The following is a 21,998-nucleotide window of genomic DNA, read 5'->3' as shown; positions in this document are numbered from 1 at the left end:
ATATTGTTGTTTTTGGATTCCCATACATCAAGAGAGAATCCAAAAGCGATAAAAAATTTCCGAAAAAATAATATTATAGTATGCACTTTTCCGAGCCATATGACACACATCATTCAACCGTTTGATGTTGTAATTGCTGCACCATTACGTGCATATTATAAAAAGGTTGTTCGAAAGCTTAAAGCCAAATATTTGAAGAAAAATAAATCGGAAAAATTGACACTTGATCAAAAAAAAGAAATAATAATACTTGCATTGATTTATTCAATGCAAACTGTTATCATTGACATTAATACTGAAGCAGCATTCGAAAGCACTGGGTTATTTCCAAGAAATCCATAAAAATTTTTGGAAAACTTAACAATCATTGACGATACGGAAAATCCACTTTTCCCGAACGGGAAAACAACCAAACGGTTTTTTTTGGCGAGCAAAATAATAACATCTGATGATGTTTATAATTTGCTTAGAGAAAAAAAGGCAAAAAAATGAAAAACACTCTAAAATTGAATTTTCAAATTTTATTTTTGTGAAATTAAAAATAACCGCTGTTTCGAGTTTATCCACTGATGGTACACATGGTAGATCATTTTTGATGCAATTGCATATATCAATTTTTTCATGAGCTTTTTGTCGAATTAAAGAATTTTCGTTTTGTAACATTTGGATTATTTCTATACATACTTCATATCTTTTGTTGAGAATTGAAATTGCATATTCGCCTGGATCATTTTGATTATATATGTTATTTTTGATTTTTGATTGCCCTAAAGATATATTTTGTTTGATTTTTTAACTATATCATTTGAAATATATTTAGGATAAGGTGTTGTCTTATGGAATATTTAAGTTAAATGAATGAGAACTTGGATGTTCAAATGAAAAAGAACTTGGATGTTCAGATATTATTGCAGCTCTCTGATTCTCTACTGTGCTCATATATCGAATGAATTTGACGCCAAAACAATTCATTAACAATTTTTTTTTTTTTTTTTTTTAATAGAGACCGTTAATTTGCCGTGGAAATACGATTGACCTATAAGTTTCGATGATTCCCGGAGAATCTCGGAACATATCAAATTATCTCGAAATAAGACAGCTCAAAACTTAAAACGGAGCATACCAATAACTCAAAGCTCTAAGAGGAGCGGAGCAATACCTTTTTTGAAAAAGAAACAACATTTTTTGAGTCCGGCCATCGTCAATCTGATGCTGAAGAAAGTCAAGGGTTAGAGACCACAGACAGCACAACAACAACGTATACCAGTCCAGAACTATTTAAAAAGGATCAAATCCAAAATTATGCACAAAATTTGGAAATCAGATTTCTATCAGATCAAACAACAAGTTATCAAACATCCAACCAACCTACAACCATAATACTCCTTGAGATAAACAATACAAGATATCCAATGAAGATCGTTAACGAACAAGGATATTATGCAGATGATGAGGAAACAAGTACTGAAACAGAAGATGAAAACTCAGTGTATACCAACCCAGGAAGTTCACAGTCGATAAAATTGACCTTATGAGAAACGGAATTATATTTACATTTTATAACTTACCGAAAGTATTACAAAACAGTATGAACAAAGAGTTACTATTCTGTCCATGGTTTCCCTTTTGTACATGGCAAAGTGAAAATGAGGAAGATCTGTTAATACATCTAAATAGATTCCATAAGGGCAAGAGAATTATCATAATAGCTCCATATATGTAATAGAAACATAGATATTATTAACTTACTCGCTATAAAAAATGACGAGATAGAAGAAAGCGAACCAGGATTAAATTATAATGAAATTTGTCCATTCTGCGGGAGAATTAAATTGAGTAATTCAGATGAATATGTATTACACTTAACAGAACATGCCAATTCAAATGTTTTTTCAGTAACTCATTAAGAAAATGTTGTATTTTAGATGGTTTTGAATATTTTTTATATAAAAACAATAAGTTCGCAACTTTAAAAATAGTAATTGGAGATAATGAAGATTATATAATAAAAAACCTAATCTAAATTTAGATACACAGAACGTCAACATTGAAACTTCTAATTTTAAGATATTATCAGACAAAGTTATAATACCACAATTCAATAAAATAATGTAAGAAATGATATTATAATCCTGGAATTCAATATTGAAATATATGAAAAAAATATTCAATTTGATGATAAATTAAATAATGTGAGATTTTGTAGTTTAAACGGTTTTATTGTCAACTAGTCGATATTAATATCTATTAATGCACAATCATTTCCAATTCATGTTAGCACAAATAAAGCAACAATAGTACATCAGATGGTTCAGACGTTACGTTATTTCCAGACAGGCTCCCAATTTTTAAAATTTAGGTAAAAGTTAGTTTGATTATCTAATTGATCAATTGGAGGAAATTCAGCCCGAGAAGCAAGACCTTCATTTGCTTTCCTTTGCATCAGGTTTTAATATCTGTTTTTCACTTCGTTCCTTGTTCTTTCCAGTTTTTCACCTATATCTTTCCATCGATTTCCAAACATTTCACACAGCTGCAAAAGCTTTTCATCTTCTTCTGTGCTTCAGATACTTAGCCCGGATATGTCAACAATGCTTTCAACTTTTTGATTGTGCTGGAAAGATGATGGGATATACTTCCGCCTCCATGATCCAGCACCAATTGGCAACACGGGATAAAATTTCTCACTAAATTATTAATTACGTTCTCATCAAGTGCTTCCCATATGTCCTGAATGATTTTAAATAAATTATCTTATTTTGATTTTATTCTTTCTTTCAGTTTTTTCTCAATTATCGCCCAAATGATCTCAATTGGATTGAGATCGGGCGAGTTTGGCGGCCACCCTGAAATAATCATCATTTTTTTTCGTAAGACATTCGAAGTAGATGCTGAATTATTGCAGGGGGCGCCATCTTGCATGAACATCCATTTATGTTTACCATAAATGGAATCGCATGTCTCAATCAGGCCACTTTTTTCAATTATCCTCAAATATTCATCTGAATCTTCAGTATTTGAACACATCGATAATGAGGTTCTAAATGATGTACCAATAGCGCCCCATACCATAATTAAATTAAGATACTTTTACTTTTCGACAAAACACGTACTATTTCAATTTCCGCGTTTTATCCTCCTCCAGGAATTGTCAGGACACTGACAAAATCTGGATTCATATGAAAAAACTATGTTTGAGATTTGTGATTGATTATTTATAACCCACTGGCAAAATTCAAGACGTATTATTTTTTGTTGTTCTGAAACAGCTTGCCTGGTTAAAAGGAGTCTATATATGAATCCTAACTCATTTCTTTTTCTTGAAATTGTTGTTCTGTTAAGATTAACATCAAATTTTTTTGTCAACATCGCTGTAAGTTCACTGTCCGTAAGTTTTGCATTTGCTAATGAGTTGATTTCTATATAATCTATCATTTCAGGCGTTAGCTTTGATGAACACCCTCTTTGATGATTTTGAGGTAAGTTCTCTGATATTGCATGAACTCTTTTATAACTTACATGAGATCTTTCTTTTACCTGATTGATTGACCACTTTTCATAAAGGGCTTTTTTTATGCTTTGATCAACACTTTGAGCTGAACCAATTGATTTGACGAAAAAAATATCGAATACACTAAGTCAATATTAAATTTACTATTTTCTACCCAATCTCCAATTTTGCACATGAGTTTAATTGAAGTAAAGCAGAAAATGAAATATTACAACATTCATTCCACACCATCTTTGCCAAATTTTATTTGTATTCAAATAACATGGCGAAAATTGTAAATTATTCAAAATGAAATTGAATCAAAATATTCTCTCAAAAAACGAATTGAAAGCCAATTTTTGAATGCAAATTACACTTAATTCAAATTCTCCATATTGATTGGATGGGGCCTCCACTTCTTGAAGAGATTAAACCCTATATCACATGTCTTTAAGTGAATTCATTGGTATATTTTTTGGATATATTTATTTTTTGGTTTCAATTATTTATTGCTTACAAAAAGTTAACATTGTACACAAAAAGTCAACTCATCATCACAAAGAAACATGTTACTACAACTTTTTGTTCATTTTTGTTGATATAACATAATTGTTTTATGTAGAAATTATTCAACATATGCTTCTAAATTGAAGTTGCTAATGTATATACAATAACATTAAATTCTATTTATTTTCTATTTTTATCAAAATTTACAAAAATTGCATTTCTTTATTGAAATGCATTATTTTAATGAATAACATTTACAATGATCAAAATTCTTCTGATTTTTATATTTAGAGTATACATTAATTTGATTAAAATTTTTTTTTCATGTTTTTGTGATATTTATAAATGTATTTCGATTTACATGTTACATCATTATATTGAAATTTGTTGTCGCTCAAATGGAAAATTTCTCTAAAACGTTCGAAAGAATTTTGATAAAATCATTATAAATACAAAATATTGATTGTATTCTATTCAATGGCACTTCAAATTTTAAAATTCCATTGTGGAATTTTTTGTAACAAATCGAAATAATATCATATGAAAAAATAATTAAACATGGAGTAAAAATTCATATAAAAACAATTCCATTTTAACTTCACTATTATTTGATAATAAATGAACCAAAATATTCAATTATAATAAAATAATTCCAATATTTTGAAAATTTCAAAAAAATCAGTAAATTTGCAAATTTAATTTTTTATAAAATTAATTACAAAATTATATTTATTATACTACCTATGTAACATGAATAAAAAATTGGCTTGATTTTATTAAGGATAATATTCATTTTTTGGGAGATTTTTTTCGCTTACACTACTTTGATTATACCGAAAACTCTATATGCATGTCCTTTGCATAACTGTAATTACATTACAGATTGTGAAGACATTTAATAATCATATAGTGAAAAGACATTCCAATTATAATAAAGACAAAAGAGATTTTGGATGGATGTGGGCATTAATTTAAGATAGATATGATATAAATCCGACAGCAGAATTATTATTAAGAAAAAGAAAAGCATATATTTGTGATTTTTGTAAATAAGCATTAGCAGAAACACATAATAATATGATTTTACATAATAGTCATGCACATAATATTTCAAGAAAAGAAAATATTAAAATCAATAGTAAAAATTAAATCAATAGTATTCATTTATCCTGATAAAGATAAAATTAAAGATATTGAAGAAAAAATTAAAAGAAATGAAGAAGAAATAAAAGAAAACTTAAATAAATTAACAAAAGGAGAAATTGAGATTGAATTCAAAAATAATTATAATATAATCAAAAGCAAAAAGCATGACAATAAAAAACAAGAAAAACGAATTAAAAAAGCTAATCAACAACACAGAGAAATGAGAAACTGACTTCTAGAATAGTTGGAATTAATACCATTCAATAGGAAAAAAACTTATTATAATTGTTCTTATTTTAAAGAAGATATCTATTTAGATTCATTAATGAAAATGCTTTTGAAGGTTGGAATAAAAAGAAAGGGAGAATTTAGTTTCGTAAGGTAAAATATAAATAATGAAAGTTGCGAGCAATTAAATAATACTAGGAATAAAAAATTAAGATGAATTTAATACATATGATTTCCAAACAATTTTAATATTGAGCTTGGAGCTTTACTGCTTTTGACTTTGGTATCACAAAGTTAATTACTTGCAAATATTTCCATATAAAAAAGATAATTAAATTCAATAAATAAAACAATAAGCCTCTTCAATCTGTTTTTTATGACTTCAAGTTTTTCCAAGCCCTTCTACACGCCCTACACGCTCCACACGCTTCTTGGTTATTTTAATGGTTTACACAGTTTTTGAGATAAAAGTGACGCAAGAACTTGTTCCAACAAAAGCGTGTACACGATGAATTCATTATCATATAATGGGAAGAAAAAAACTAAACTCAAAAAGAATAAAAGCTATAACCATTAGGGTACCTAACGGCATTTTTGTTTCTATTCCTCTTGTTGATGAAAAAATCAATCTTCAAGAAAGTACTTTGAATGAACTAAAACAAATCGACGAAATGATTAGAGAATCTGATGAACCACCTCGTGATACTTCAGAGGCTATTCCAAATTCTAACGAATTTTGCTTTGATTTGAACTTTGATGATATTTTTCCAAACATTGATACTGATTCCCCTTTTGATCCAAATGGTGAGCAAGCGCTACTTAACTCATTCACTAACTTTTGAAATTTTGAGTAAACCATCATATATATAGTTTTCTTGTATATACATCAAGTTATGAATACCTCTGCCTGATTAATAAAACTTCAACCAGCAGAGAAATGTTATTATTTTGAATTATAAAATTATTAAATAAATGTTAAATAAATCAATAAAAACCCTTAGCATTAATTTTAATTCCTTCTTGTTTAAGAATGACTTTAACAATTTCAGTAAATCTCTCTTTGGCTACAACCATAAGTGCTGTATTATTAAATCATTAAAATAAATTTTAAATTAAACAAACAAATATATTATACATTAATACATAAATTTCTTCTTGCTCAAGGGGTAAGTTACTGTGACTGTTTTATCTGTAGTTTTTTACACCAAATTATTAACATTTATATAAGTTTATACATAACTATTTCTTTCTTACAGGTGTTTTTATGTCTGTAGTGTTATGATGAATCTAGTGTTAAAATGAAAAGTACATAATAACAATCTGTGAATATGAACACACTTCACTGTGCAAAAAAATTGAGTTAGGTACGTTAGCATCCAAACAGTTATTTCTCCTCATAGTTGCGGTTGGCTAAATTCAAATTTTGAATATACTACACAAAATATTGAATGTAAATTTCCGATATCACCTTATTTTCAATGCATTGCATCTGCAAAAAGTGACGGTTACTTCGAACAAGAAAATTTTCCAAGTAGCCTTGTTGGAGTTCCGATATGATAAGCACTTCTCGAATTTCCCCAGTCAAAAAAATAGTGTCTGTTCAAACAATAAAGAGGCGTACAAGAATAATTCCTATTTTTACAAAGATCAAACAAATAATATATTTGGTATCAATTTTAATAGGAATAAATTATGCTGTATCTTTTAAAATTTCTAGAAACATTATTTTCATGATGTATGAAATTTTATTTGATTTTAATCATAAAATTGATCATATACATTTTTACCATATTGACAATTATTCTTCAATTAAATTCAATTTGGCCGAATGCTATCAACATACAAATCTCTTATTTAGACTTATAAATTTATCAATAAGTAATTTATACAAATCATTTCAAGGATTAGGCTCTTCGATAGCCCTACAAAACTTTGTTTCATCAATGGAAATAAGAAACCAAATTTATTACTCACAAAACAAGTCAAACATTTTGTTTTCCAATTATATGTTTTTATTACTTATGATAATTTTATATACACGTCACAATCAATTTTTGAAAGAAAGTAGGTTGCTGAATGAAAAAAAGAATATTAAATTTACTATAATATGTCTGACTTTATTTTTTATACATTCATTTGAATCATTTGATAATGAGACTAATACTTTAACAATTTTAAATGAAGATGATTATAATTATAAGGATGATTATAAAGACAAAACTATTCATCTTGTGATTGAGGGAGAAGTTGATGAAATAATTGATTTCAATCAATGGAATTCCTTGGTAACTGTTATAATTGGTGATTATGTTACATCTATTGGAAGCGCTGCATTCAGTAATTGTAATTCATTAGTAAACATTACTATTTCAAAAACTATAAAATCCATCGCAACAGACGCATTTACAACATGTCCTAAACTTCAAAATATTATGGTAGACAATGAAAATCCATCTTTTTCCAATTTTGAAAATGATGGAATCCTTTACAATAAATATATAACAGAAATTATGTGTTATCCAGCAGGAAAATCAGAAAAATCTTTTGAAATACCTTCTTCTGTTACATCAATTGGTCCTAATTCTTTTGATTTTTGTATAAATTTAAATTATGTAATGATTCCAGATTCAGTAACATCAATTGGAATGAATGGATTTTTCCATTGTACTTCATTAATAAATATTACAATTCCAAGTAAAGTTACATCAATTGAAAGTTGGACATTTCGATATTGCACTTCTTTACAAAATGTTGTAATACCAGATTCTGTTATATCAATTATGTCGAATGCATTTAGTGCGTGTAAATCATTAACAAAGATTACAATTCCAAGTAGTGTAACTTCAATCACTTCAGATGCCTTTCTTGAATGCCAAAGTCTTCAATCTTTTAAGGTATTAAATGGAAATCAAGTATATTCTAATCATGGGGATGATGGAATTATTTATGATCTTGAATTTACTAAAATTTTTCTTTATCCACCAGGAAGAATAGATAAGACATATACATTTTTAGAATCTCTATCATCAATTGGAAGCTATGCATTTAGTTATTGTGAATCATTTGTGGAAATTACCATTCCAGATTCGATAACAATATTAGAAGATTATGCATTTTATTATTGTAGTAACTTGGTTAAAGTTATCATAGGAGAAAATGTAAATACAATTGGTAAATATGCATTTCGTAAATGTGAAGAACTTATATGCGTTTATTTTTATGGCCAAACAGAGCCAAGTGTTGCTGAAAACTCCTTTACTGATGCTCCAGTAAATATTGTTATGACATTAGATTCATATGACAGTGATAATTTTGGATCATTAAATATATACAAAGGTACAATCGATGAATGCCTTCCACCTTCCAATACGTTTACTCAAACAAATACATTCACAGGAAGTAATGTATTTACACCAAGTAACCAATTCACTAAATCTAATATATTTACAAAATCAAATTTATTTACTCAAAGTAATTCATTCACACAAACAAATACTTTTACAAAATCAAATACATTTACACAAAGTGATTTATTTACAAAATCAAACATATTCTCTGTAAGTCATACATTTACTAAAAGTAATGCATTCACGCAGAGTAATTTATTCACGAAATCGAACACATTTACAAAAAGCAATATATTCACTAAAAGTAATTCATTTACCAAATCTGATGTATTTACTAAAAGTAACTCATTTACAGAAAGCAAAACATTCTCCGAATCTAATACGTTCACCAAATCAAATATAATTACTAAATCATTTACATTCACTGATTCATTTCCATTTGATGTTACCTTAACTCAATCTTTTGTTTTAACATACTCTTACTCTGATACACATACAATTACTCTCGTCAATTCATTTGAATCTAATACATTTATAATTTCTACAATTCGCTCTACATATACATATACTAATACATTATCTATTTTTTATGAATTTTCAGTTGTTAAGTATACTACGTATATTAGTTATTATTCACAATTTTTCACAGTTTTTTATGTTGAAACAACATTTCAACAAAAAGGAATTCAAAAAGGTGCTTTAATCGGAATTATATGTGGTTCAATTATAGCTGTTCTTTTTCTTGTTGGTATTTTGATTTTTATGTTCCGTTTTAATAAAAAACCTAAAAATACGCAAACTCCTGTAAAGAAATTTTCTAAACATGAAAATACTAAAAGAGAAACGCAAACTGAATTTGCTCCCAATATTATAACTGAATTTGTTTTAGAAGATACTGATCAATGGATTTAGCCAACCACAAGAGTTTATTCCATAGATTTTTGTCTAAATTTACACATAATACAAGTTCAATCTATTAATAAAAAGATATTTCTATAATCTCAAAATTTGTTTTTTTTGTGATTTGGGGTGCCCTATTAAATATCTACTTTTTGTGATCAGAATGATCGTATTATACGTTTGTAAATTTTGCATTTTAAACATGAAATGCAAGTGCAAACTTTTGATTGGATTAATAAAATAAATCAGAAATACAAAACAAATGATGCAATAATTGAAGAGTCAGATCGTTTACTTAAATCATTCGGATTTCAAATCAATAAATTACAAAAAATAAAACACAGACCAAAAAACGACAAAATATCTAATCCAATAAATTGGGAATTTGCTTCTTCGTTGGTGGTTTCAAGCTCTCATAATAAACCAATTTTATCAAAAACAAAACAAAATAACCAAATAGACGACACGGAAACCACTACATCAGAAAGAGAAACAAAAATGAAGCTTTTAACACAAAAATTCCAAACTCTAAAATTATATCAATATTTTAAAATTTGGTTTCAAAATGCCTATACTCTTATTCAATCCCAAAATAAATTTGAGAGTATGTATAAATTTAATCTAAAATTAAAAGTTTTCACCAAATGGCGTAATAAATCAAAGGAAAAAATAAATTCACAAAATTCTCGAATCCAAAAATTGGAAAAATATAAAAATGCATATTTTCTTGAGCTCGAATATGTTCGATCTACGCTTTTAAAAAAGTATTTCATGAAGTGGAAGGAAGAAAAAGACAAAAAACTTCAAATCAAACAAAACGATAAACCAAAAAATGTAAAAACTCGAAAATACAAAACCACAAAATATAAACCGCCAAACTTCAAGCAACAAAAGTTTATAAAGAAGCCACCTCTACCACCGATTGAAGTTGATCCACGAATGGATGAATTAATAAAGAAGACAAAAGAATCGAAAGAGAACAAATTACTTCAAATTAAAAAACAAATAATTTCTGACGCAAAAGAAAGAGAAAACAAAGAAAAAATACTCAAAGAAAAGAAACAAAAAGAAAGAATTGAACATATAAGAAACCTTCAAAACGAAAACAAGCAAAGACAAAAGAATCGAAAAATCGAAAAAAAATATTATGAAGAATACATCAAGCAACAAAACAAAGAAAACGAAGCAAATGAATTCGCAAACTTTATGTTACAAAAACGTTTTATTCATAAGTGGAAAACATTTATAGAGTTTCGTAAACGACAAATGAAGAATTCACAAGAACAATTTAATAATTTCATTAAAAATATATATTTTAATAAGATGAAAAACAAATTCCAAATAATAAATGAAAGAAATAATTTAATTGCAAATAATTTTTATAAGAAAATTTTTTTGAATAAAATGATTAAAGCTCCAAAAATTGTTAAACTTGAATTAAAGAAAAAGGAAGAAAAATTGGAAATTGTACATTCGAAGTTTTTACTTATTTTCTTTTTTAATGAATGGAAAAAACAACAAATTATTGCACATAGAATGAAAGAGAACAAAGCAATTAATTTCTATGATAAACAACTTAAAAAGAAAGTGTTTAAGGCATTTCCAATTGCAATAAATTTGCAAAAAGAAGAAAGAAAAAGATTGAAATTTAGAGATAAAATGTTAGAAAAGGCAAAACAATATCTGGCAAATTATTCAAGTATCAAAATCCAAGACATTTTCTTCGAGGAAGAAGAAGACGAATACTTTTAATGCATTTCAATAAAATATGTTTGAAATTTCATTTGCAATTAAAATCCTTTTTAATACTTCACTCCGAAGTGAAAGCGAGTATAAAAACAAAGGGTTAAAACATTATGAAGAAGTAAATTCAATAATTAAATTTTGAGTCTGTATTTAGTAAACAATTCATTTGCAAATCATTTATAAAAGTAGAAAATATTGTTAAATATAATTGGCACAATCATTGATTATCTACAAACTATGATTTAATGTTAAAAAAAAAAAAAGGATAAAACATAACTAAAATATAAAGTAAACATTTTAAATTTTTTGACCAAAAATTATTGTAATCATCAAAAAAAAAATTTTTTAAGTAAAATTCATTAATTATAAACAGTTTATTGATATAAAAAAGCTGATTATTTAGGGCTTCGAAGGGAATATTTCATCTATTGGGTGATTTTCCACAGGCATTGGTGGTAATTCCATTCCATATTCCCATTCCTTTAACTCTTTTGTTTCCAAGTTCGTAAGTTGATATTCCAATTTAGAGTCACCATAACTCGCAGTCATATTTTTCCTTAATCTAAACATAAATGTTAAAACTCCATATAATATCATTGTAGAAACGGAACAAATAATATATAACACATAAAAGACAATATATTTCATTTGATATAATAATGTAGAAAACACTTGTAAACATATTAAACACAATGAAATACAACGTGTAAAAACTAAAAGTTTTCTTTTTCGTTCTGATGGTGTTGTTAACGGATCAATACCACAAGAAACAATCATAGATAAATGTATACAAAGAGTATTAAGAGCATTTGATGATAATGATAAAAATTTCCACATTACTAATAAATATGTAATCACAAAAACCACAAACAAAATAATTAAAACGGCTAAAGAATAATTCACATTTGTAAAATAATTACAAAGAAAATCCGAAACAGCATAAAAAAGACTTATAATAATTATTGTTATAAAATTACACTTGTCAAGTTTGTTGTAAACTATTGAAAGTCCACTGGCTAAACATAGTGAAAAAAATATAGTGACAAATATGTGCAAAGGATGAAAGACATATGCAGCGATTTCAAGCCAATAGTTATATGGGTCAACATTATCTTTGACAAGAAACCCTCCGAAGATGGATTTAGAAGCTACGTTGAATGCAACGGTTCCAATTATTATATATGATAATTTGGTGGCGATCTTTCGGTTTAAAATAATATTTATGGTAAGAAAAACTAGAAGAACAACATAAAAAAACACTTCAACCCATGAATAATACAAAAGAGGATAATGTCCATATGGTAAGTATCCCCATTTATTTCGAATTACATAGTTGATAAAATGAACATGGAAACCATCACAATCACATATGCCAAAGTGATAAATCCCTTTATTAGAAATTTTGATAATGATTGGAAAATTTATTTTTTCATTAATTTGGAGAAAATTAGTGTAATATTTTTCGACTAATTCTGAGCTTTGGCATAACTCTTTTGTAAGGTAATCTTGTTGTTTTGATTGATCACGCTGTTCTTGGTCTTGTATAATAAATACAATTGGTGAATCTATTTCTTCCATTTCTAAAATTTCTAACTGTGAATTATCTGAAACGCTTTGACTTCCAAAATAATTTAAAGTCTGGAATTCAAAAGAATCCCGAATAAGCAAGATAACAAAAGAGGACAATATGTTTTTGAGCTAGAAAATTGTTTATCGGTTTTCTCTGAATTTAATTTATCGTTGAAAAACACGAACTTATCGTTCCGATGACGAGCGCATTAGATCATCGGTGTCTTTAATGTTTTATCCTTCAAGCCCAGATGGAAACTATGGACTTACGTACTAAGAACAAAATATATGGAACAAAATTATTAAATAATGATATTACATATAAATTAAAAATAATTGAAGTACTAATGAATGTACCTACGTAACAGCATTCATAGTTAGTGTTTTTGTGTTAGATAGATCAACATATCAAAGTTTTTAAGATTGATATTATCATACAAATAAATATCATCAAAAACTTCGCTCAAAAAATGAAGCAAAGACGTTGGTGTTGGGTTTGTTTTGTTGGTTTCAAATTAGGATTGTGGAAATTTGGATGGGAAAAAATATTTCTTTTTTTCCGTTTATTATTTTTTTCTATACTTTACATAAGAAAAGGAAAAATAATCAAAAAAAATTCCAGATCAAAAGGATATAATGTTGCATAATCTTAATCTCTTAATATTTCTCATTACAATGATCCCATATATAACTTTGAATTTTCATATACTATCAAATCGATAATATAAAAAGATCAAAAAAAAATCTTATATTTAATTTTCCGCTTAAACATTTAATATGTGTTAAGACCCCTTGATTAAACCATACTAGCTATGGTTTTAAAAATTATTTCATTTACCAAAAAAATGTCAAACGAATTTTTGCTAGTCAATTTTTTGTCAAGTATTGAAAAAACCGTTATACCAGGCCACTCAAAAATGGCACCAAAGGCGAAAGTTGCTATCACAGCTGAAATGCTTTATGACTGCAACGAAAGAATGGGGAAAACAGATACGCCAGATGAAGGTGATTTCAAGAAAATACTTAGTGGAGCTGAATCACCTGATATGCAAGTAAAAAGTGTTTCTGCTCAACTCATTCCTCGTTATTCCGAAAAGTTTCCAAAGCTTACCAAAAATGCTGTCACTGCTATGGTTAATCTTTCAAAAGTTGATGATCCAAATGTACGTTTATCAACAGTGAAAGGAATAATCAAGTTCTATGACACTGACAAGCAATCTGTAACATCAGTTTTGCTTGAAAGGCTTGCTGATGAAGATACTAGGATAATTGAATATGTTCAACCTGCTGTCAAACGTTATTTAGAATCAGATGAAGAATTTCGTAATATCTTCTTCTCATCTCTTCAAAAACAGACGCCTGAAACCCAATGTAAAATGGTTGATCTCATTCGTGATGAAATCAAATTTACAGAAGAAACCGTTCCACAATTACTTGAAGTTCTTCAAGTTGCCTTCAAATCCTGTGTTATTGAAGGTCTTCGTCTTTATGGCAAGAACAAGAAGCTTATCAGTGAAGAACAATTTCAACCACTTATTGATAATCTTCTTGAACTTCTTGATAACTCATTACAAAGCAACTTTGATGATGTTATCAAGAACCTCATGGTCCAAATCCTTCGTTTCACCAATACAATTGGAGATTCTTCTACCTCCAAATTATTAGATATATTAACAACTCGTGTTATGCCTAAGTTTGACAGCCTCCCCATTGAAGTGAAGATTGCCGTCATGCAAAAAATCGCCGACATTTCACGTATTGTGGAAAGTGAAGATCTTCTTATTGAGATATACAACAAAGTTTTCTTAACATTTCCAAAGACCATTGAAGAGAAAGTTAATCTTTCTTTAATCGAAGCCACATTATTTGCCTTTTGTAAGCTTTCACAACGATTTAGTAAAACCGCGTCAAAACTCATCGGAACAGTCCTCATTCGAACGGGGCAACCAGGCGAATCCGATGAAGTTAATGAAGACGAAAGCAAGCAAAATGAATTCCGCGAACGTATTGATAATATCATTAAGATCTGCGACATGTTTCTCGAGACATGCAAAGGGAAATACACCGAAATTAACGAAAGGAAAACTTCGAACGAAGAAGAAACGCGACAAAAGAGAAAAGACTTAAAGGATTGTATACGCGCACAAAAGACTGGCGTTAACACCGTGAAAATGTGCAGAATGTTGGTGGGAAGAAACCCATTGTCAGGAAAAATACCAGGAACACCGTCGTGGAGCAAGAAGAAGGCCGCTGCGTTTAAGAAGGGGAAGAAGAACGGAGGACAACAGCGAAGGAATGAAAGAAGAGAAAGAATGAGAAGAAACAGATACAATAATCATGATAATAGTTATAATAGACGAAGAGAAAGACGCCACTAAACAAATTAATTTATGATTTATTTATTTGTTGCCGTGAATGTGATTTGTTTCATGTGAATTGCAAAAACTTTTCAGCAACTTTAATGAGGCTGAGATGATCGTAATGGGGAGAAAATAATATCTATAATGAGAGCACTTAGGTATACTTGAAAAATCACTTTTTTTGATTGTAGGGAATTTATAAGAGGTGTGATGAAAGGCGCTTCCGGACTTAAAGATTTGAAATTGTTAAATTCCTTCTTGCTTCAGAAGGAATTGATAAAAATAATTAATTTTTTAGTGTCGACACGATTTTAAAAACCAAAAAATTGAACAACGAAAAATGTTCATATTTTATATTGATATATTTAGTTCTTTTTTTGAATTACATGCATATAGTCATATGACTTATTTCAAATTGGAATATAATAATCCAGATTTCAAAAAAATTTCTTAATTTTCTTTCATAAATTCCCTTCATTTTTCATAAGTGCTTATAAAATATCCAATAACAAGTCACTTCTTCGCTAAATTTAACAAAATGCAATTGCATCAATAAGAAATTTATTCAATGATTTCAACACGTTTTCACAGCATTTTTTGTATTTATTTAGTAAAACATGATAAAAACAAAATAATATCATTATCGAACGTAATTAGTTACACAAACAAATTTCTTACGAAGCCAATTATTTTACTTGCTTACTCTAAGTTCGGTATTTCCTTTGTTGGAAGGCTTTCCCATTCAATACCGTTAAAGAATGGATGCTCTCTAATTGGTGCGTAGTTGCTTTCATATTCGCCGTGTCCGATTCTTTTTGTTGGGTCAATTATGAGTAACTTCTTGATGAGGTCCTTTGCATCATTTGGAACAGATTCAGGAATTTCATATTGAAGGTTCTGAATCCGTTGGAATGTCTCGTACATCGAATCTGTATGGAATGGAGGTTGTCCTACAAGAAGTGTATACAAGATACATCCATATGACCACAAATCTGATGATGGACCAACTGGAGTTTCATTCAAAGTTTCGGGTGAAACATAATCTCCGCTGCCAACAAAGGACCCACGTTCAACATAAAATGGTACATCAGCAGCAAACATTTTGGCAGTTCCGAAATCAGTGATTTTGACACGATTATGTTCATCAAGTAAAATATTTTCAGGCTTCATGTCTCGGTGAATGATTCTGTGCTGGTGCATATGGGCAAGAGCTAATAAAACTTGACCCATGATAATTTTAGTATTCTCAATACTAAGTGTTTTCTTTTCATTAAGGACTTTTTGAAGATCGCCATTCTTGGCGTACTCAATGACATAGTAAAGATTACCTGGATCTTGGAATGTAAGACATAAACGGACAATATTAGGATGACGTAGTTTGGTCATTACATCTCGTTCAACTTTAACATAATTCATTTTCTTCTCTTTAACAATGTGGGCTTTGGAGAGAACTTTCATGGCATAATTTTTCCCGGTTTCTTTATCAGTAACTCTGAGAACTTGTCCAAATGCGCCATGACCAATGAGCTCACAAAGGTTAAAGTCATCCCTTCTTTTTTGTCGCCTTGCAGGCGCAGGTGCTCCTGTTTGACTGGACATTTATAGATTTGGGGCGGATTAACGTACAAAATATTTCATTCAAATTTTCTGACAATTGAATAATATATCAAAACTTCGGGGTGCGATAGAATTAGTGAAAAGAAAAAGATAAACGTATTCTTTTAAACAGAGAGGAGAAACTGTCATAAATACTCTCCTTATTTGATTAAAAATGTTTTTGTGTTTATCTCCTTTTTGAGGCTATTTAATTTTTTGGATTTTGAAAATTAATTTTTTCATAATACAAAGAAACAAAGTATTGTAATATATCACCTCAATATGGATATTCAAAATAAACCATGGAGCAACTTCATAATTAAAAAATTTCTTTTTTGTGCAATTTTTTTGGACATTTCTTCCAATGAAAAGTGTCAGCAAAAATGTTTAATCAAAAAGTGATAAACTTAAGCACATGGCATCTGTAACAAGATCGAAAAAAAATTTTCCAGCTCCTCCTCCACCAACATTTCTTAATGACGAGCCGTCAGCTACTTTTCCAGGTGCAACAACTGATCTTGAAGATACACCTGTACGTAAATGGGAAGATGCAATTTCTTTTTTTGGAAGCCCAGATAAACAATTCATAGATGATCAATCAGGTGACAAGATGCAAGTAGCAATGGCTAAATATGGAAATTTATCAAGAAATATTCGGTCTGCTCGAATTTTATCTGAAGATGTAGTTAATTCATTACGTCTTCAAGATTTTGATGCAGACGATTTTGCAGAAGAATTTTTCGGTGATCAAAGTATAGAACAAATTTCATTGGCTATTGATTCTTTAAAGATTGATACAGAAGGAAGATTCCGCAATCAAACATTATCAATTGCAGAAAATATTCACAACTATGTCAAAGCTCTTGAAGATCTCCGAGAAACCGGTGAACGAGCTAGAGTCAAAAAATATCTAAGCGATACAGTATCAAAATTAATCAATGATATTTCGAATATAATTGCCACAATGAAAGAGTTTTTCGATGAAGTTGAAGAGCAAGCCCTTCAAGCCGCAAATTCATCAGCTTTATTATCAAGAATTTCTGCATATTCATTTTTATTCAAATTTTCATCAGAAATCGATAACTACCGTAAAACAAACCAATTTGACGAAATTATTCGAATTTCCCAAAAAGTCAAACAATTTCCATATTTAGAATCAATCTCATTATTTGCCAAAGTTCTTAAAACCATTGAACTATCACTCAAAAATATTAGCCATTCTATCCAAAACAGTCTCGAGCAAATGACTTTACAAACATTTAACAAATCTCATTGCAAACTTGTTATGGATATTCCACATGAAGGAAATCCAATCCTAAAAATGCTTAATTCAATTAAACATAGAGTTGAGGACAGCTTCTCCAAGAAATCATTTGATTACTCTTGCCAGCAATTTGAGGATGCTTTGCCTTTTTGGTCTGTTTTATGCGATTTTTATTACGATTACAACCCAATTGAATACTCAGAAAATTCAGCTCAAATTGATCGTCTCCACTATCAAATGGTCGACTTTTTCGATAAAAATAGCCGTATCTTTTTGAATGAAATTAAATCAAAAACCGGTGACGATACGTTTAATGTGGAATTGCACAATGCAATAAGAAGAACAAATACAATATGGAATAAATCAACACAAAGCACAGCACGAAACCAAATCCAGCGTATTCAACAAAACTTATTAAATTGGTATCGAAAACATCTTACAAATCAAATCAATACAATTATCAAAAATACTGAATCATCTGGTTTGAAATTAACCAACTTTTTGCTTGGGTTCTTGGATATTGGAGACTTGTATTCCAATGAAGAGTATCAATCGATAATTGTTGATCCAATTTATAAATTTTATGATCACATCCACGAAATCGGTATGATGAACCAAGAGAACAGAGAGCAATCTAAGCTCGTTCCTATTATCCAAACCCTTCGCGAGATAACTGAAGGTAATCTTGACATCATATTTGAAAGATGTTCTAAAGAAACCAATTTTTGCTTAAGCAAAGAGCAGATGACTGACCTTCGAGCAGTTGGACGTACTCTTGAACGAATGCTCTTAGATCAGCTAATTCATGATTTGATGGTTGACATTAATCATTATATAACGACATTCTTTTTGTCACCAAACATCATGTGGTCATCGAATGATATCGAGATCAAAGCTGATGGTTGGGTTGTCCATGTTTTCAACAAATGTATTGAATGCAAATGCATTTGGAAGGAGTTGTACACCAAGTGCAACAGCGAGATAAGCAATAACATTGCTAGCTGCATATTATTTTGTATTAAAAATATAAGGAAAATGAGCGCTGCAGGATCGCAAAGAGCATTATTGGATGTTATGCTACTTGAAGAAGGTTTAGGGAAAGAATCTTCCAATATATGGGATAAGATAGAATCAAGAATCGAAGGATTTTGCGTACCGCCAAAGGAGCTGATCAACAAAACGACAGAAGAATTTAATAACTTTACTCGAACCGTTTCAAAACAAATCAAGTCGCTCAATCCAAATAAATAAATTCAATGTTATGTAAACTATTTAATATTTGGTAGAACAGATTGAATGCTTATCGCATTTTTATAACGACGGTTTGCGTTGTGTGTTGAATTCAAAAAACGTTTTGAATTCAAAAAACCGCTACGATGGGGTGCGAGTTCTGCTCAATGTCATCATCTCAGGAGGAGCCACCTCTTATTTGCGAAAGTAATAGAAGAAAGTTTGCTGAACTCTCCAAATTGCGCATAAGGTACTTACCATCCTGATATAGATTCCGAGGATTACTAACCGCTAAAAAAAATGAGATTTTATGACGACGATTTGCACCTCTCAAAATGTCGTTTTACAACCGTTCAATCCCTGGTCAATATTTGTTAATATAATTGTCTTAAAAAGTGCACGACGTTACCAATCATATCGTTTAATACGTTGCGTTGGATCTGGAACAAATTGCATGAGTAAGTTTGAAAACAAAAGAGCAGATGAATCAACACTTGCAAAAATAATTGAACAGAGAAGGGCAATAGAAGCTCAGGCATTGCTAGAAAAAAAAAAGCAACAAATATTAAGATTAAAATGCGAAGAAAAAGAAATTCTCCAGGCAATTGAAGAACAAAAAATAATCGCAACAACGTTAAAAGGAGCGCTTATTAAAAACAAAAAGTCTTCATTAAATTCCAAAGATTCATTACATACTAAATCATTACCTTCTTCACTTCCATCTTTAAGAGCAAAGCCAGCGCCTCTTTTAAAAATATCTCAACCAAATACTACTATTTCCCAAGATATAATAAAATACCAAACTAATCAAAATTTCCATCAAAACTATATTGAATCCAATCCGATTTCTAAACTCCTAAAAGAGGTAGAACAATGTACAGATTTTGAAAAGTTTTTTACTGAATTTCCAATTTCATTAATGATTTCTACAGGTCTCTATGACAACAATTTTCCTATTGAAATGCTTTTTAATACAATTGAAAATTGGCCAACGCAAAAACAACTTGATTTTTATACAACATTTTTTAAAGATATTCGTAAAACATCAATGTTTTTAGATATAGTTTCATCACTCATTAACTCCAAAACATTTCATGACATATTCTTTAATATTGAAGAACTTTTTCCACATTTTTATTCTGCAAATCGTGTTGTTTTTTATCAATATGATAATGATAAATTAATTACAGAACATAATAATAAAAAACAAATTTTTTCTATTGAACAAGGAATTTTCCAAAATTCATTAAAATCCGAAACATTACTTTTTATTAATTCGGAAGATTCCGAAGTTACAGAATTTGATAAAACACTTTTCCAAGAGAACAAAAATGTTTTACTTATACCAATTTTAATCGAAGATATAACAGAAGGTTTAATTGCGATTTATGATAAAACGAATGAATTTAAAGTAATTGATTACTTAACCATTTCATTAATATCACAATATACATCGCAATTAATACAAAACATCAAAGAAAAAGAGAAAAAAGTCCAACGACAAAATGCATTACAAAATGCAATTGATACATATTTAACGTTATGTGATTCATCAGACATAGTTACAAATGTTAAATTTTATTTTAGCGATTGTTTTCGTTGTGAAACAGTCCGAGTTTTTAAAGTTAGTTATAAGAATAAAATATATCAAGAAATAACATTTAATCAAAATCTTAAAGAATATCCAATAACAAAAGGGATCATTGGATATTGTATAACAAAAGGGATAACAATGAACATAAAAAATCCGCATTTATCCGAATATTATTATAATGAAGTTGATAGTTATGGTTCAAATATTTTAACAAGATCTCTTTTAATTGGTATAATTTTAGATGAAAATAAAATTGTTCGTTGGGCAGTTGCATTATATAATAAAAACAATCAAAACGAATTTCCTAAAATTGATGAAGAAACACTTAAAGTTATTTGTAATTATTTATTTCCTCTTTTAAATAATGCTTGGCATGATGAAAAGCTTAAGAAAACTATTAGAAAATCTAAAGCTCGAATTAATCATGCAAAAGCTTTAAATAGTGCAATAGCAGCAATTAAATCGCCGACTGATTTAACAACACTTATAACGAAAATGGAAAAATTCTTTCGTGAAAACACATCGTTTTCTACAGTAACTTTATATATTATAAATAGATTACGCGGAGAATTAATTGATGTAATTTCTCCACAATGTGAAATTATTAATATAAATAATAGTAATTCTTTAGAAGCCGAATGTGTTAGGAAAGCAAAAATTATCGAAAACCAAAATGAAAATGGAGGAACGAATATAATTTGTTGTCCAATTTTTGATTCTACTGGTTCATTAAATGGAGTATTAAAATTTGATGGATCAACAGATGAAGTCCAAAAAATTGGTTCAATAACAGAACAACATGGATTATTAAATAGATTTCATACGTCACTTTCATGTTCAAGTTTTTTTTCTAGCATGAATGAAAATGATAAAAATAGTCCAATACCATTTTCGGAGATGATAATGTTATGGCAAAAATTGACTGGCGGAGTCCTTGAAGCATGTTCAAAATATCGGAAATACAAGAAAATAAAGAGTTTGATTGATTATATTAACATTGCATTATATGAAAATTTGTTCG

The 21,998-nt window shown here is 29.0% G+C and overlaps 3 protein-coding genes across 3 annotated transcripts; 2 read left to right on the top strand and 1 right to left on the bottom strand.

The window, feature by feature from the left end:
* Window positions 1-13,850: 13,850 nt before the first annotated feature.
* On the top strand, window positions 13,851-15,311 carry GO595_008324 (apoptosis inhibitor 5-like protein API5; the record flags this gene model as incomplete). Its single annotated transcript, XM_067921886.1, has 1 exon — window positions 13,851-15,311. The coding sequence occupies one exon, from the start codon at window positions 13,851-13,853 to the stop codon at window positions 15,309-15,311; it is 1,461 nt and encodes a 486-aa protein (XP_067771564.1).
* A 681-nt stretch (window positions 15,312-15,992) lies between these two features.
* On the bottom strand, window positions 15,993-16,892 carry GO595_008323 (AGC family protein kinase; the record flags this gene model as incomplete). Its single annotated transcript, XM_067921885.1, has 1 exon — window positions 15,993-16,892. One exon carries the CDS (start codon window positions 16,890-16,892, stop codon window positions 15,993-15,995), a length of 900 nt encoding a protein of 299 aa, XP_067771563.1.
* A 412-nt stretch (window positions 16,893-17,304) lies between these two features.
* On the top strand, window positions 17,305-19,404 carry GO595_008322 (uncharacterized protein; the record flags this gene model as incomplete). Its single annotated transcript, XM_067921884.1, has 1 exon — window positions 17,305-19,404. One exon carries the CDS (start codon window positions 17,305-17,307, stop codon window positions 19,402-19,404), a length of 2,100 nt encoding a protein of 699 aa, XP_067771562.1.
* Between the last annotated feature and the right edge of the window lie 2,594 nt (window positions 19,405-21,998).

Source organism: Histomonas meleagridis, assembly GCF_020186115.1.
Source record: "Histomonas meleagridis strain 2922-C6/04-10x chromosome Unknown contig_64, whole genome shotgun sequence".
In the NCBI taxonomy this organism is placed as follows: domain Eukaryota; phylum Parabasalia; order Tritrichomonadida; family Dientamoebidae; genus Histomonas; species Histomonas meleagridis.
Note: the sequence above shows the minus strand (reverse complement) of the source record. Positions and strands in the feature narration are given on the sequence as shown.